The 17,500-nt window shown below is 50.4% G+C and overlaps 1 protein-coding gene across 2 annotated transcripts in view; it reads right to left on the reverse strand.

Moving 5' to 3' along the window:
* LOC124018541 (dachshund homolog 1-like) overlaps positions 1-17,500 on the reverse strand; it is a 117,423-nt gene that overhangs the window by 66,322 nt on the left and 33,601 nt on the right. For both annotated transcript variants that reach the window (XM_046333873.1, XM_046333874.1), the window contains exon 2: positions 8,553-8,668. In XM_046333873.1, the coding sequence (XP_046189829.1) occupies positions 8,553-8,668 (116 nt within the window). The remainder of the gene's footprint in view (positions 1-8,552; positions 8,669-17,500) is intronic.

A 17,500-nucleotide genomic window follows, 5' to 3' on the forward strand; every position in this document is an offset into this window, starting at 1 on the left:
CACCAGGTCATTCCAGCCAGGAGGCCACCAGGTCATTCCAGCCAGGAGGCCACCAGGTCATTTCCAGCCATGAGGCCACCAGGTCATTCCAGCCATGAGGAGGCCACCAGGAGGCCACCAGGTCATTTCCAGCCAGGAGGCCACCAGGTCATTTCAGCCAGGAGGCCACCAGGTCATTTCCAGCCAGGAGGCCACCAGGTCATTTCCAGCCAGGAGGCCACCAGGTCATTCCAGCCAGGAGGCCACCAGGTCATTTCATTTCCAGCCAGGAGGCCACCAGGTCATTTCAGCCAGGAGGCCACCAGGTCATTCCAGCCAGGAGGCCACCAGGTCATTTCCAGCCAGGAGGCCACCAGGTCATTCCAGCCAGGAGGCCACCAGGTCATTTCCAGCCAGGAGGCCACCAGGTCATTTCCAGCCAGGAGGCCACCAGGTCATTCCAGCCAGGAGGCCACCAGGTCATTTCACAGGTCATTTCCAGCCGTGAGGCCACCAGGTCATTTCCAGCCATGAGGCCACCAGGTCATTTCCAGCCAGGAGGCCACCAGGTCATTTCACTAGGTCATTTCCAGCCGTGAGGCCACCAGGTCATTTCCAGCCATGAGGCCACCAGGTCATTCCAGCCAGGAGGCCACCAGGTCATTTCACTAGGTCATTTCCAGCCGTGAGGCCACCAGGTCATTTCCAGCCATGAGGCCACCAGGTCATTTCCAGCCAGGAGGCCACCAGGTCATTTCACTAGGTCATTTCCAGCCAGGAGGCCACCAGGTCATTTCCAGCCAGGAGGCCACCAGGTCATTTCCAGCCAGGAGGCCACTAGGTCATTTCCAGCCGGAGGCCACCAGGTCATTTCAGCCGTGAGGCCACCAGGTCATTTCCAGCCATGAGGCCACCAGGTCATTCCAGCCAGGAGGCCACCAGGTCATTTCCAGCCAGGAGGCCACCAGGTCATTTCCAGCCAGGAGGCCAGCCCAGGTCATTCCAGCCAGGAGGCCACCAGGTCATTTCCAGCCAGGAGGCCACCAGGTCATTTCAGCCTGTGAGGCCACCAGGTCATTTCCAGCCGTGAGGCCACCAGGTCATTCCAGCCAGGAGGCCACCAGGTCATTTCCAGCCAGGAGGCCACCAGGTCATTTCCAGCCAGGAGGCCACCAGGTCATTTCCAGCCAGGAGGCCACCAGGTCATTTCCAGCCAGGAGGCCACCAGGTCATTTCCAGCCAGGCCAGGTCATTTCCAGCCAGGAGGCCACCAGGTCATTTCCAGCCAGGAGGCCACCAGGTCATTTCCAGCCAGGAGGCCACCAGGTCATTTCCAGCCAGGAGGCCACCAGGTCATTTCCAGCCATGAGGCCACCAGGTCATTCCAGCCATGAGGCCACCAGGTCATTTCCAGCCATGAGGCCACCAGGTCATTTCCAGCCATGAGGCCACTAGGTCATTTCCAGCCATGAGGCCACTAGGTCATTTCCAGCCATGAGGCCACTAGGTCATTTCCAGCCGTGAGGCCACTAGGTCATTTCCAGCCATGAGGCCACCAGGTCATTTCCAGCCATGAGGCCACCAGGTCATTTCAGCCATGAGGCCACTAGGTCATTTCCAGCCGTGAGGCCACTAGGTCATTCCAGCCATGAGGCCACCAGGTCATTCCAGCCATGAGGCCACCAGGTCATTTCCAGCCATGAGGCCACCAGGTCATTTCAGCCATGAGGCCACCAGGTCATTTCCAGCCAGGAGGCCACTAGGTCATTTCCAGCCGTGAGGCCACCAGGTCATTTCCAGCCATGAGGCCACCAGGTCATTTCAGCCGTGAGGCCACCAGGTCATTTCAGCCAGGAGGCCACCAGGTCATTTCAGCCGTGAGGCCACTAGGTCATTTCCAGCCGTGAGGCCACCAGGTCATTTCAGCCGTGAGGCCACCAGGTCTATCTATCTATCTATCTATCTATCTATCTATCTATCTATCTATCTATCTATCTATCTATCTATCTATCAGCCTTCAACACATCTATCTATCTATCTATCTATCTATCTATCTATCTATCTATCTATCTATCTATCTATCTATCTATCTATCTATCTATCTATCTATCTATCTATCTATCTATCTATCTATCTATCTATCTATCTATCTATCTATCAGCCTTCAACACATCTATCTATCTATCTATCTATCTATCTATCTATCTATCTATCTATCTATCTATCTATCTATCTATCTATCTATCTATCAGCCTTCAACACATCTATCTATCTATCTATCTATCTATCTATCAGCCTTCAACACATCTATCTATCTATCTATCTATCTATCTATCTATCTATCTATCTATCTATCTATCTATCTATCTATCTATCTATCTATCTATCTATCTATCTATCTATCTATCTATCTATCTGCCTTCAACACATCTATCTATCTATCTATCTATCTATCTATCTATCTATCTATCTATCTATCTATCTATCTATCTATCTATCTATCTATCTATCTATCAGCCTTCAACACATCTATCTATCTATCTATCTATCTATCTATCTATCTATCTATCTATCTATCTATCTATCTATCTATCTATCTATCTATCTATCTATCTATCTATCTATCTATCAGCCTTCAACACATCTATCTATCTATCTATCTATCTATCTATCTATCTATCTATCTATCTATCTATCTATCTATCTATCTATCTATCTATCTATCTATCTATCTGCCTTCAACACATCTATCTATCTATCTATCTATCTATCTATCTATCTATCTATCTATCTATCTATCTATCTATCTATCTATCTATCTATCTATCAGCCTTCAACACATCTATCTCCATAGTGACTCAGTACACCAGTGGGCCATCAGCCTTCAACACATCTATCTATCTCCATAGTGACTCAGTACACCAGTGGGCCATCAGCCTTCAACTACATCTAGCCTTCAACACATCTATCTCCATAGTGACTCAGTACACCAGTGGGCCATCAGCCTTCAACACATCTATCTATCTCCATAGTGACTCAGTACACCAGTGGGCCATCAGCCTTCAACACATCTATCTATCTCCATAGTGACTCAGTACACCAGTGGGCCATCAGCCTTCAACACATCTATCTATCTCCATAGTGACTCAGTACACCAGTGGGCCATCAGCCTTCATCTATCTACACATCTATCTATCTCCATAGTGACTCAGTACACCAGTGGGCCATCAGCCTTCAACACATCTATCTATCTCCATAGTGACTCAGTACACCAGTGGGCCATCAGCCTTCAACACATCTATCTATCTCCATAGTGACTCAGTACACCAGTGGGCCATCAGCCTTCAACACATCTATCTATCTCCATAGTGACTCAGTACACCAGTGGGCCATCAGCCTTCAACACATCTATCTATCTCCATAGTGACTCAGTACACCAGTGGGCCATCAGCCTTCAACACATCTATCTATCTCCATAGTGACTCAGTACACCAGTGGGCCATCAGCCTTCAACACATCTATCTATCTCCATAGTGACTCAGTACACCACTGGGCCATCAGCCTTCAACACATCTATCTATCTCCATAGTGACTCAGTACACCAGTGGGCCATCAGCCTTCAACACATCTATCTATCTCCATAGTGACTCAGTACACCAGTGGGCCATCAGCCTTCAACACATCTATCTATCTATCTCCATAGTGACTCAGTACACCAGTGGGCCATCAGCCTTCAACACATCTATCTATCTCCATAGTGACTCAGTACACCAGTGGGCCATCAGCCTTCAACACATCTATCTATCTCCATAGTGACTCAGTACACCAGTGGGCCATCAGCCTTCAACACATCTATCTATCTCCATAGTGACTCAGTACACCAGTGGGCCATCAGCCTTCAACACATCTATCTATCTCCATAGTGACTCAGTACACCAGTGGGCCATCAGCCTTCAACACATCTATCTATCTCCATAGTGACTCAGTACACCAGTGGGCCATCAGCCTTCAACACATCTATCTATCTCCATAGTGACTCAGTACACCAGTGGGCCATCAGCCTTCAACACATCTATCTATCTCCATAGTGACTCAGTACACCACTGGGCCATCAGCCTTCAACACATCTATCTATCTCCATAGTGACTCAGTACACCAGTGGGCCATCAGCCTTCAACACATCTATCTATCTCCATAGTGACTCAGTACACCAGTGGGCCATCAGCCTTCAACACATCTATCTATCTCCATAGTGACTCAGTACACCAGTGGGCCATCAGCCTTCAACACATCTATCTATCTATCTCCATAGTGACTCAGTACACCAGTGGGCCATCAGCCTTCAACACATCTATCTATCTCCATAGTGACTCAGTACACCACTGGGCCATCAGCCTTCAACACATGATCTACTAATGGAACAGATCCGGCCCTTAAAGCACCAGTAACATCCTACTCTGTCTCTCCTCCAAGTCAAGTATTTTAAATGGACTGTAATATGCATGATAAAGTCTCTATTTGTCATTAAAACCACTGAGCTAGTTAAGGACAACTCCGCTCTGAAATGAACTGAGCTTTGCCATTAAAAACGTCTCCTTCTCTTTCCCCCCCTCTGTTCCCCCCCTCTGTTCCCCCCTCTGTTCCCCCTCTGCTCCCCCTCTGCTCCCCCTCTGTTCCCCCTCTGTTCCCCCCTCTGTTCCCCCTCTGTTCGCCCCTCTGTTCGCCCCCTCTGCTCCCCCTCTGTTCCTCCCTCTGTTCGCCCCCTCTGCTCCCCCTCTGTTCCTCCCTCTGCTCCCCCCTCTGTTCGCCCCCTCTGCTCCTCCCTCTGCTCCTCCCTCTGCTCCCCCTCTGCTCCCCCTCTGCTCCTCCCTCTGTTCGCCCCCTCTGCTCCTCCCTCTGCTCCCCCTCTGTTCCCCCTCTGCTCCCCCCTCTGTTCCCCCCTCTGTTCCCCCTCTGCTCCCCCCTCTGTTCCCCCCTCTGTTCCCCCTCTGCTCCCCCTCTGCTCCTCCCTCTGCTCCCCCTCTGCTCCCCCTCTGTTCCCCCTCTGCTCCTCCCTCTGCTCCCCCTCTGCTCCTCCCTCTGCTCCTCCCTCTGCTCCTCCCTCTGCTCCTCCCTCTGTTCCCCCTCTGTTCCTCCCTCTGCTCCCCCCTCTGCTCCCCCTCTGCTCCCCCCTCTGCTCCCCCTCTGCTCCCCCTCTGCTCCCCCTCTGCTCCTCCCTCTGCTCCCCCTCTGCTCCCCCCTCTGCTCCTCCCTCTGCTCCTCCCTCTGCTCCCCCTCTGCTCCCCCTCTGTTCCCCCTCTGCTCCTCCCTCTGTTCGCCCCCTCTGTTCGCCCCCTCTGTTCCTCCCTCTGCTCCTCCCTCTGTTCCCCCTCTGTTCCCCCCTCTGCTCCTCCCTCTGCTCCTCCCTCTGCTCCCCCTCTGCTCCCCCTCTGTTCGCCCCCTCTGCTCCTCCCTCTGCTCCTCCCTCTGCTCCCCCTCTGCTCCTCCCTCTGCTCCTCCCTCTGCTCCTCCCTCTGCTCCCCCTCTGCTCCCCCTCTGTTCCCCCTCTGTTCGCCCCCTCTGCTCCTCCCTCTGCTCCCCCTCTGCTCCTCCCTCTGTTCCTCCCTCTGTTCCCCCTCTGCTCCCCCTCTGCTCCCCCTCTGTTCCCCCTCTGTTCCTCCCTCTGTTCCTCCCTCTGTTCCTCCCTCTGCTCCCCCTCTGCTCCCCCTCTGCTCCCCCTCTGTTCCCCCCTCTGTTCGCCCCCTCTGCTCCTCCCTCTGCTCCCCCTCTGCTCCTCCCTCTGTTCCTCCCTCTGTTCCCCCTCTGCTCCCCCCTCTGCTCCTCCCTCTGTTCCTCCCTCTGTTCCCCCTCTGTTCCCCCTCTGTTCCTCCCTCTGTTCCTCCCTCTGTTCCTCCCTCTGTTCCCCCTCTGCTCCTCCCTCTGCTCCCCCCTCTGCTCCTCCCTCTGCTCCTCCCTCTGTTCCCCCTCTGCTCTCCCCTCTGCTCCCCCTCTGCTCCTCCCTCTGTTCCTCCCTCTGTTCCCCCTCTGTTCCCCCTCTGTTCCTCAGTTCTCCTTAATAAATGTCCAGATCTGTGTGAAAGAAGCCGTCACCCCAGTGAGGCTGGAGAGGATGATATCAAAGGTTTCCTTCAGGTTTACACTTGGCTAAACAAAACACCATTCTGTTCTGCCTGTCTCACTGTGTCCCCCTCCCTCCCTCCCTCCCTCCCTCCCTCCCTCCCTCCCTCCCTCCCTCCCTCCCTCCCTCTCTGTCTCCCACTCTGTCTCCCACTCCCTCCCTCCCTCCCCCCGCCCGCTCTCTCTGTCTCTGTCTCTGTCTCCCACTCCCTCTCTGCCTCTCTCCCTCCCTCTGCTCCTCCCTCTGCTCCTCCCTCTGCTCCTCCCTCTGCTCCTCCCTCTGTTCGCCCCCTCTGTTCCCCCTCTGTTCCCCCTCTGTTCCCCCTCTGTTCCCCCTCTGTTCCCCCCTCTGTTCCCCCTCTGTTCCTCCCTCTGCTCCTCCCTCTGCTCCCCCTCTGTTCCCCCTCTGTTCCTCCCTCTGTTCCTCCCTCTGTTCCCCCTCTGTTCCCCCTCTGTTCCTCCCTCTGTTCCTCCCTCTGTTCCTCCCTCTGTTCCTCCCTCTGTTCCCACTCCCTCTCTCCCTCCCTCTCTCCCTCCCTCCCTCCCGCTCTCTCTGTCTGTCTCCCACTCCCTCTCTCCCTCCCTCCCGCTCTCTCTGTCTCTGTCTCCCACTCCCTCTCTCCCTCCCTCCCGCTCTCTCTGTCTCTGTCTCCCACTCCCTCTCTCCCTCCCGCTCTCTCTGTCTCCCACTCCCTCTCTCCCTCCCTCTCTCTCTCTCTCTCTCTCTCTGCCTCTCACTCCCTCTCTCCCTCCCTCTCTCCCTCTCTCTCTGCCTCTCTCTCTGCCTCTCACTCTGCCTCTCACTCTGCCTCTCACTCCCTCTCTCCCTCTCTCTCTGTCTCCCACTCCCTCCCTCCCTCTCTCTGTCTCTCCCTCCCTCTCTCTCTGCCTCTCCCTCTGTCTCCCACTCCCTCTCTCCCTCCCTCCCGCTCTCTCTGTCTCTGTCTCCCACTCCCTCTCTCCCTCCCTGTCTCCCTCCCTCCCGCTCTCTCTGCCTCTCACTCCCTCTCTCCCTCCCTCTCTCCCTCCCTCTCTCTCTGCCTCTCTCTCTGCCTCTCACTCTGCCTCTCACTCTGCCTCTCTCTCCCTCTCTCCCTCCCTCACTCCCTCTCTCCCTCCCTCTCTCTCTGTCTCCCACTCCCTCCCTCCCTCTCTCTGTCTCTCCCTCCCTCTCTCTCTGCCTCTCCCTCTGTCTCAAACTCCCTCTCTCTCTGTCTCCCACTCCCTCTCTCCCTCCCTCTCTCTCTGCCTCTCTCTTGGTCTCCCCCTCCCTCTCTCCCTCCTCTCTCTCTGTCTCCCACTCCCTCTGTCTCCCACTCCCTCTCTCTCTCTCTCTCTGCCTCCCACTCCCTCTCACCCTCCCTCTCTCTGCCTCTCTCTCTGTCTCCCTCCCTCCTCCCTCCCTCCCTCCCTCCCTCCCTCCCTCCTCCCTCCCTCCCTCCCTCTCTCTGTCTCCCCCTCCCTCTCCCTCTCTGTCTCCCCCTCCCTCTCCCTCCCTCTCTGTCTCCCACTCCCTCCCTCTCTCTGTCTCTCCCTCCCTCCCTCTCTTTCAGTCTCCTGTGGCCTTTCAATTCTAATCTCCTCCGCTGACATTGATGTTGTGACCTCTCCTCCAGTTAAAAGGGCTCAGAGACTCTCTCAGGCCCAGTGAGTATTACTTTGAGTCTGACTCTCTCCCAGAGACACCGCTCTCTGAGGCGCAGGATGCTTTTGAACACAGAGAGTAAAAAGGACTTGTAGAGATAGCTTGTTTTGAAGTGAGGAACGAACAGATTGAGTTTTACAAAAGCACACAAAGAGAAGGGCAGCTTTGAACGCTGAACGGTGAAACACACAGAGAACAGGTAGAGAGGCCTGCAGAGGTGGGGTGTAAACTCAGAACATAGTCTACAGGAACACTGAGAGAACAGTCTACAGGAACACTGAGAGAACATAGTCTACAGGAACACTGGGAGAACATAGTCTACAGGAACACTGAGAGAACATAGACTACAGGAACACTGGGAGAACATAGACTACAGGAACACTGAGAGAACATAGTCTACAGGAACACTGGGAGAACATAGACTACAGGAACACTGAGAGAACATAGTCTACAGGAACACTGAGAGAACATAGACTACAGGAACACTGAGAGAACATAGACTACAGGAACACTGGGAGAACATAGACTACAGGAACACTGTGGTTCAAAATAGAAGACTGTAAAATAGAGGTGATGACAGAAGAACAAACACATCACACTTCAACTGATACTTCCGTGTGTGTGTGTGTGTGTGTGTGTGTGTGTGTGTGTGTGTGTGTGTGTGTGTGTGTGTGTGTGTCTGTGTCTGTGTCTGTGTGTGTGTGTGTGTGTGTGTGTGTGTGTGTGTGTGTGTGTGTGTGTGTGTGTGTGTGTGTGTGTGTGTGTGTGTGTGTGTGTGTGTGTGTGTGTGTGTGCTATGCAGGTCCCTCACCAGTAGGGGGCATGATGCCAGCTGACATCAGCCCGCTGACAGAATGAGACAGAAGGTGTTGGTTCTCTGATGATGTCATACTCTGAGCCCTCTTTGGGGGGCGTCCAGGACGCGAGCTGGAAACACAATCAAACGAATCAGTTACACAGAGGCTTTTATCCAGACACACTCACAGTATACTGAGCATTAGTTGTATGAGTATGTGATCGCTGCGGGAATTGAACCAACAAACCTTGGCTTTGCATCATAAAGGATTACTTTTTTGGGGATGATCTCAGCCTGTAACAAGATCTCAATTACATACTCCTCAGGTCCTCTCTCCTCGGGTCCTCTCTCCTCGGGTCCTCTCTCCTCTCTTGCTCTCTCCTCAGAGGACAGAGGAGAGAGGACAGAGGAGGTGCTTTCCTCTCTTGAGAGACAGGAAGTGTTTCAGCGCTACCTCTGACCTCACCCCTTAGCCAATCATCCTTCCAGAAATATGAACCCAGCGTTGCCTCCCTCTCCTCTCCTCCTGCCCCAGTAGTTCTGTTGCTTTATCTCACCCTGCCAGAGAGGAAATAAATGAACTAAACACCTTTTTATCAAGCTGAGTGACCTTTAGAAAAAGAAGGGATTAGGAGTGGTTTGGATTTATGCTCTCTGTCTCCCTGTCTGTCTCCCTGTCTGTCTCCCTGTCTGTCTGTCTGTCTGTCTGTCTGTCTGTCTGTCTGTCTGTCTGTCTGTCTGTCTGTCTGTCTGTCTGTCTGTCTGTCTGTCTGTCTGTCTGTCTGTCTGTCTGTCTGTCTGTCTCCCTGTCTGTCTGTCTGTCTGTCTGTCTGTCTCCCTGTCTGTCTGTCTGTCTGTCTGTCTGTCTCCCTGTCTGTCTGTCTGTCTGTCTGTCTGTCTCCCTGTCTGTCTGTCTGTCTGTCTCCCTGTCTGTCTGTCTGTCTGTCTGTCTGTCTGTCTCCCTGTCTGTCTCCCTGTCTGTCTGTCTGTCTCCCTGTCTGTCTCCCTGTCTGTCTGTCTGTCTGTCTGTCTGTCTGTCTGTCTGTCTGTCTGTCTGTCTGTCTGTCTGTCTGTCTGTCTGTCTGTCTCTCTCTCTCTGTCTGTCTGTCTGTCTGTCTCTCTCTCTCTGTCTGTCTGTCTGTCTGTCTCTCTCTCTGTCTGTCTGTCTGTCTGTCTGTCTGTCTGTCTGTCTGTCTGTCTGTCTGTCTGTCTGTCTGTCTGTCTGTCTGTCTGTCTGTCTCTCTTTATCTCCCTGTCTGTCTGTCTGTCTGTCTGTCTGTCTGTCTGTCTGTCTGTCTGTCTGTCTGTCTGTCTGTCTGTCTGTCTGTCTGTCTGTCTGTCTGTCTGTCTGTCTGTCTCTCTCTCTGTCTCTCTCTCTGTCTGTCTGTCTGTCTGTCTGTCTGTCTGTCTGTCTGTCTGTCTGTCTGTCTCTCTTTATCTCCCTGTCTGTCTGTCTGTCTGTCTGTCTGTCTGTCTGTCTGTCTGTCTGTCTGTCTGTCTGTCTGTCTGTCTGTCTGTCTGTCTGTCTGTCTCTCTCCCTGTCTGTCTGTCTGTCTGTCTGTCTGTCTGTCTGTCTGTCTGTCTGTCTGTCTGTCTGTCTCTCTTTATCTCCCTGTCTGTCTGTCTGTCTGTCTGTCTGTCTGTCTGTCTGTCTGTCTGTCTGTCTGTCTGTCTGTCTGTCTGTCTGTCTGTCTGTCTGTCTGTCTGTCTCTCTCTCTCTCTCTGTCTCTCTGTCTCTCTGTCTGTCTGTCTGTCTGTCTGTCTGTCTGTCTGTCTGTCTGTCTCTCTCTGTCTGTCTGTCTGTCTGTCTCTCTGTCTGTCTGTCTCTCTCTGTCTGTCTCTCTCTGTCTGTCTGTCTGTCTGTCTGTCTGTCTGTCTGTCTGTCTGTCTGTCTGTCTGTCTCTCTCTCTCTCTAATGAAGACTGAGAACCTGACTTCATGACTGTGTTATAAGAGTACAAAGACGTCATAACACAGTTAGAATGTGTCCCAAATGGCACCCCATCCCCCTTTGGACCCTGGTCAAAAGTAGTGCACTATATAGAGAATAGGGTGCCATGGGTTCTGGTCAAAAGTAGTGCACTATATAGAGAATAAGGTGCCATGGGCCTTGGTCAAAAGTAGTGCACTATATAGAGAATAGATTGCCATTTGGGACACACTCACAGTTATCTCCAGGAGGAAAATCACAAGTTCTAGGAAGGACCTAAATGAGATGAGCAGATGAGATTCTCTGCCTCCTTTTCCACTATTTATTAATTGCTGCTCCTTTGGTTGGTTGACAAGACGGAGCTCTGAGCTTATCAATAAATTGTTCCCAGAAACTTAATCTGACAGTAGACTTGGAGAGAGATAGAGAGAGAGGGGGAGAGAGAGACAGAGAGAGAGACAGAGAGAGAGAGAGAGAGAGAGAGAGAGAGAGAGAGAGAGAGAGAGAGAGAGAGAGAGAGAGAGAGAGAGAGAGAGACAGAGAGGGGGAGAGAGGGGGAGAGAGAGACAGAGAGAGAGACAGAGAGAGAGACAGAGAGAGAGACAGAGAGAGAGAGAGAGAGACAGAGAGAGAGAGAGAGAGAGACAGAGAGAGAGAGAGACAGAGAGAGAGACAGAGAGAGAGACAGAGAGAGAGACAGAGAGAGAGAGAGACAGAGAGAGAGACAGAGAGAGAGAACGAGACAGAGAGAGAGACAGAGAGAGAGAACGAGACAGAGAGAGAGAGAGAGAGAACGAGACAGAGAGCGAGAACGAGAGCGAGAACGAGAGAGAGAGCGAGAGAGAGAGAGAGAGAGAGAGAGCGAGAGAGAGAGAACGAGAAAGAGAGAGAGAACGAGAGAGAGAGAACGAGAGAGAGAGAACGAGAGAGAGAGAGAGAGAGAGAACGAGAGAGAGAGAGAGAGAGAGAGAGAGAGAACGAGAGAGAGAGAGAGAACGAGAGAGAGAGAGAGAACGAGAGAGAGAGAGAGAACGAGAGAGAGAGAGAGAGAGAGAGAGAGAGAGAGAGAGAGAGAGAACGAGAGAGAGAGAGAACGAGAGAACGAGAGAACGAGAGAGCGAGAGCGAGAGAGAGAGAGAGAGAGAGAGAGAGAGAGAGAGAGAGAGAGAGAGAGAGAGAGAGAGAGAGGGAGAGAGGGAGAGAGAGGGAGAGAGATTGCAACTACCCAGTCAGGGTGCCTTTGAGGACATTTAATTAAAATCTAATCCCGCAATCATTAAGGCTCACATAAATTAAGCTGTCATTCATAAGATTTATGGATTCTCATTTGCATATCGCATACAATTCATCAATTACTGGAGTACGAAAGGGCCTCAAACCCCTGTGGACTAACCCACTGGGCTGGGAGAGAGAGGAGGAGGAGAGAGAGACAGGGAGAGACTGATGAACAGGTGAAATGTGAAAGAGACAAAGAGAGTGAGACATAAAGACCTGCCAGAACAAAAGAGACCTGATACAAAATCCTTGTTGGAAAAAAGGGGTCCCACATTATTTTCCTGAATATGTAAAAGCAGCAGAAGGAATTTGTTTTCTTCAGTTAATCATCATCGTGTGTTTTCTATGTGGGACAAGACTGGGGGAGGGAAACTACAAACAGGGACAGAGGTCAACTTGGTTTGACGTTCCAAAAACCAGGAAACACCAGGACACATCTAGACGCTCCATTACCCTCACAGACAGACGGATAGAACTGCTGTAAAGAACTGCTTTAAAGACACGGATAGAACTGCTTTAAAGACACGGATAGAACTGCTGTAAAGATACGGATAGAACTGCTTTAAAGAACTGCTTTAAAGACATGGATAGAACTGCTTTAAAGACACGGATAGAACTGCTGTAAAGATACAGATAGAACTGCTGTAAAGAACTGCTTTAAAGACACAGATAGAACTGCTTTAAAGAACTGCTGTAAAGACACGGATAGAACTGCTTTAAAGAACTGCTGTAAAGACACAGATAGAACTGCTTTAAAGAACTGCATTAAAGACACGGATAGAACTGCTTTAAAGACACGGATAGAACTGCTGTAAAGACACGGATAGAACTGCTGTAAAGACACGGATAGAACTGCTGTAAAGATACAGATAGAACTGCTTTAAAGAACTGCTTTAAAGACACGGATAGAACTGCTTTAAAGAACTGTTGTAAAGACACGGATAGAACTGCTTTAAAGAACTGCTGTAAAGACACATATAGAACTGCTTTAAAGAACTGCTTTAAAGACACGGATAGAACTGCTTTAAAGACACGGATAGAACTGCTGTAAAGACACGGATAGAACTACTGTAAAGACACGGATAGAACTACTGTAAAGACACGGATAGAACTGCTGTAAAGACACGGATAGAACTGCTGTAAAGACACGGATAGAACTGCTTTAAAAACACGGATAGAACTGCTGTAAAGACACGGATAGAACTGCTGTAAAGACACGGATGGAACTGCTTTAAAGACACGGATAGAACTGCTGTAAAGACACGGATAGAACTGCTTTAAAGAACTGCTTTAAAGACACGGATAGAACTGCTGTAAAGACACGGATAGAACTGCTTTAAAGACGCGGATAGAACTGCTTTAAAGACGCGGATAGAACTGCTTTAAAGACACGGATAGAACTGCTGTAAAGACACGGATAGATCTGCTTTAAAGACACGGATAGAACTGCTGTAAAGACACGGATAGAACTGCTTTAATGAACTGCTGTAAAGACTCGGATAGAACTGCTTTAAAGACATGGATAGAACTGCTTTAAAGACACGGATAGAACTGCTGTAAAGACACGGATAGAACTGCTGTAAAGACACGGATAGAACTGCTGTAAAGAACTGCTTTAAAGACATGGATAGAACTGCTTTAAAGACACGGATAGAACTGCTGTAAAGACACGGATAGAACTGCTTTAAAGACACGGATAGAACTGCTGTAAAGAACTGCTTTAAATACACTTAATGTGGAAGACTGTTGTGATCCCAGTCTTCGTCATTAGGCCCAATTTCCAGTGTGTCTCTAACCCTGATCATCTCAGCAGGTCTCAGTAATGTGTTGACCAACAACAGACAGAGTGTACTCTGACCCTGATCATCTCAGCAGGTCTATGTAATGTGTTGACCAACAACAGACAGAGTGTACTCTGACCCTGATCATCTCAGCAGGTCTATGTAATGTGTTGACCAACAACAGACAGAGTGTACTCTGACCCTGATCATCTCAGCAGGTCTATGTAATGTGTTGACCAACAACAGACAGAGTGTACTCTGACCCTGATCATCTCAGCAGGTCTATGTAATGTGTTGACCAACAACAGACAGAGTGTACTCTGACCCTGATCATCTCAGCAGGTCTATGTAATGTGTTGACCAACAACAGACAGAGTGTACTCTGACCCTGATCATCTCAGCAGGTCTATGTAATGTGTTGACCAACAACAGACAGAGTGTACTCTGACCCTGATCATCTCAGCAGGTCTATGTAATGTGTTGACCAACAACAGACAGAGTGTACTCTAACCCTGATCATCTCAGCAGGTCTATGTAATGTGTTGACCAACAACAGACAGAGTGTACTCTGACCCTGATCATCTCAGCAGGTCTATGTAATGTGTTGACCAACAACAGACAGAGTGTACTCTAACCCTGATCATCTCAGCAGGTCTATGTAATGTGTTGACCAACAACAGACAGAGTGTACTCTGACCCTGATCATCTCAGCAGGTCTATGTAATGTGTTGACCAACAACAGACAGAGTGTACTCTGACCCTGATCATCTCAGCAGGTCTATGTAATGTGTTGACCAACAACAGACAGAGTGTACTCTGACCCTGATCATCTCAGCAGGTCTATGTAATGTGTTGACCAACAACAGACAGAGTGTACTCTGACCCTGATCATCTCAGCAGGTCTATGTAATGTGTTGACCAACAACAGACAGAGTGTACTCTGACCCTGATCATCTCAGCAGGTCTATGTAATGTGTTGACCAACAACAGACAGAGTGTACTCTGACCCTGATCATCTCAGCAGGTCTATGTAATGTGTTGACCAACAACAGACAGAGTGTACTCTGACCCTGATCATCTCAGCAGGTCTATGTAATGTGTTGACCAACAACAGACAGAGTGTACTCTGACCCTGATCATCTCAGCAGGTCTATGTAATGTGTTGACCAACAACAGACAGAGTGTACTCTGACCCTGATCATCTCAGCAGGTCTATGTAATGTGTTGACCAACAACAGACAGAGTGTACTCTGACCCTGATCATCTCAGCAGGTCTATGTAATGTGTTGACCAACAACAGACAGAGTGTACTCTGACCCTGATCATCTCAGCAGGTCTATGTAATGTGTTGACCAACAACAGACAGAGTGTACTCTGACCCTGATCATCTCAGCAGGTCTATGTAATGTGTTGACCAACAACAGACAGAGTGTACTCTGACCCTGATCATCTCAGCAGGTCTATGTAATGTGTTGACCAACAACAGACAGACCAGGAAAAACATACAACTCTCTCTAACATCTGGTAACAATCTGTTAATAACAGTATTACACCACAGGTAGTCTACAGACAGAGTTTAGACAGACTGTACTGTAGTCTACAGACAGAGTTTAGACAGAGTGTACTGTAGTCTACAGACAGAGTGTACTGTAGTCTACAGACAGAGTGTACTGTAGTCTACAGACAGAGTTTAGACAGAGTGTACTGTAGTCTACAGACAGAGTGTACTGTAGTCTACAGACAGAGTTTAGACAAAGTGTACTGTAGCCTACAGACAGAGTGTACTGTAGCCTACAGACAGAGTGTACTGTAGTCTACAGACAGAGTTTAGACAGAGTGTACTGTAGTCTACAGACAGAGTGTACTGTAGTCTACAGACACAGTTTAGACAGAGTGTACTATAGTCTACAGACAGAGTGTACTATAGTCTACAGACAGAGTGTACTGTAGTCTACAGACAGAGTGTACTGTAGTCTACAGACAGAGTGTACTGTAGTCTACAGACAGAGTGTACTGTAGTCTACAGACAGAGTGTACTGTAGTCTACAGACAGAGTGTACTGTAGTCTACAGACACAGTTTAGACAGAGTGTACTGTAGTCTACAGACAGAGTGTACTGTAGTCTACAGACAGAGTGTACTGTAGTCTACAGACAGACTGTACTGTAGTCTACAGACAGACTGTACTGTAGTCTACAGCCAGAGTTTAGACAGACTGTACTGTAGTCTACAGACAGAGTTTAGACAGAGTGTACTGTAACCTACAGACAGAGTGTACTGTAACCTACAGACAGAGTGTACTGTAACCTACAGACAGAGTGTACTGTAACCTACAGACAGAGTGTACTGTAACCTACAGACAGAGTGTACTGTAACCTACAGACAGAGTGTACTGTAGTCTACAGACAGAGTGTACTGTAACCTACAGACAGACTGTACTGTAACCTACAGACAGAGTGTACTGTAACCTACAGACAGAGTGTACTGTAACCTACAGACAGAGTGTACTGTAACCTACAGACAGAGTGTACTGTAGTCTACAGACAGAGTGTACTGTAACCTACAGACAGAGTGTACTGTAACCTACAGACAGAGTGTACTGTAACCTACAGACAGAGTGTACTGTAACCTACAGACAGAGTGTACTGTAACCTACAGACAGAGTGTACTGTAGTCTACAGCCAGAGTGTACTGTAACCTACAGACAGAGTTTAGACAGAGTGTACTGTAGCCTACAGACAGAGTGTACTGTAACCTACAGACAGAGTTTAGACAGAGTGTACTGTAGCCTACAGACAGAGTGTACTGTAACCTAAAGACAGAGTGTACTGTAACCTACAGCCAGACTGTACTGTAGCCTAGCTATAAATACACAGAGCTCTCTCCTCTCTCTAGTCTGGGGTTGTGGTGAAAGGTTTGGCAGGTTAATTTGATGAACCGATATGTAGCTCCAGAGTTCCCTGCCCTCCTATAATGAGTTGTTATTATTGTCACTCATTATTATTTGAACCAATAGGGACGTGACTAGTTATTATTTCAGCCAATAGGGATGTGACAGGTGACATTCTTCAGTCTGCAGGGAGGGGCACCGACATGTGATACTCGCCTTTAAATGTGTCAGTCAGACGCCAGCGCAACAAATGACCCTATTGTCATATTAGACAATACAGTCTTCTACACAAAGACCTGGAAACACCAGGAGGGTGGTGGTCTCCTCTCCCCTCTCTTCCCTCCTCTCCTCCCCCCTCCCCTCCCTGTTCTCCTCTCCCCTCTCTTCCCTCCTTTTCTCTTTCCTCCTCTCCTCCCCCCTCCCCTCCTTTCCCCTCCCCTCCCTGTTCTCCTCTCCTCCTCTCTTCCCTCCCCTCCTTTCCCCTCCCCTCCCTGTTCTCCCTCCTCCCCCTCCCCTCCCCTCCCCAACCCTCCTCACTCCTCCTCTCTCCCCTCCCCTCCTCTCCTCTCTCCCCTCCTCCTCCCCTCCCCAACCCTCCTCACTCCTCCTCTCCCCTCCTCCCTCTCCTCCTCTCTCTCCCCTCCCCAACCCTCCTCACTCCTCCTCTCTCCCCTCCCCTCCCCTCCCCTCCTCACTCCTCCCCTCCCTCCTCACTCCCCCTCCCTCCCCTCCCCCTCTCTTTCCTCTCCCCTCCTCCTCCCCCTCTCTCCCCTCCTCCTCCTCTCTCTCCTCTCCCCTCCTCACTCCTCCTCTCTCTCCTCCCCTCCCCTCCTCACTCCCCCTCCCTCCCCTCCTCCCCTCTCTTTCCTCTCCCCTCCTCACTCCCCCTCACTCCCCAACCCTCCTCCTCCTCCCTCTCTCCTCACTCCTCCTCTCTCCCTCCCCTCCTCACTCCCCTCTCTCCCCCCCCCTCCTCACTCCTCCTCCCCTCCTCCTCTCTCCCCTCCCCTCCTCACTCCTCCTCTCTCCCCTCCCCCTCTCCCCTCCCCCCTCCCCCTCTCTCCCCTCCCCTCCTCACTCCTCCCTCT

Source organism: Oncorhynchus gorbuscha, unplaced genomic scaffold, assembly GCF_021184085.1.
Source record: "Oncorhynchus gorbuscha isolate QuinsamMale2020 ecotype Even-year unplaced genomic scaffold, OgorEven_v1.0 Un_scaffold_541, whole genome shotgun sequence".
Taxonomy (NCBI): Eukaryota; Metazoa; Chordata; class Actinopteri; order Salmoniformes; family Salmonidae; genus Oncorhynchus; species Oncorhynchus gorbuscha.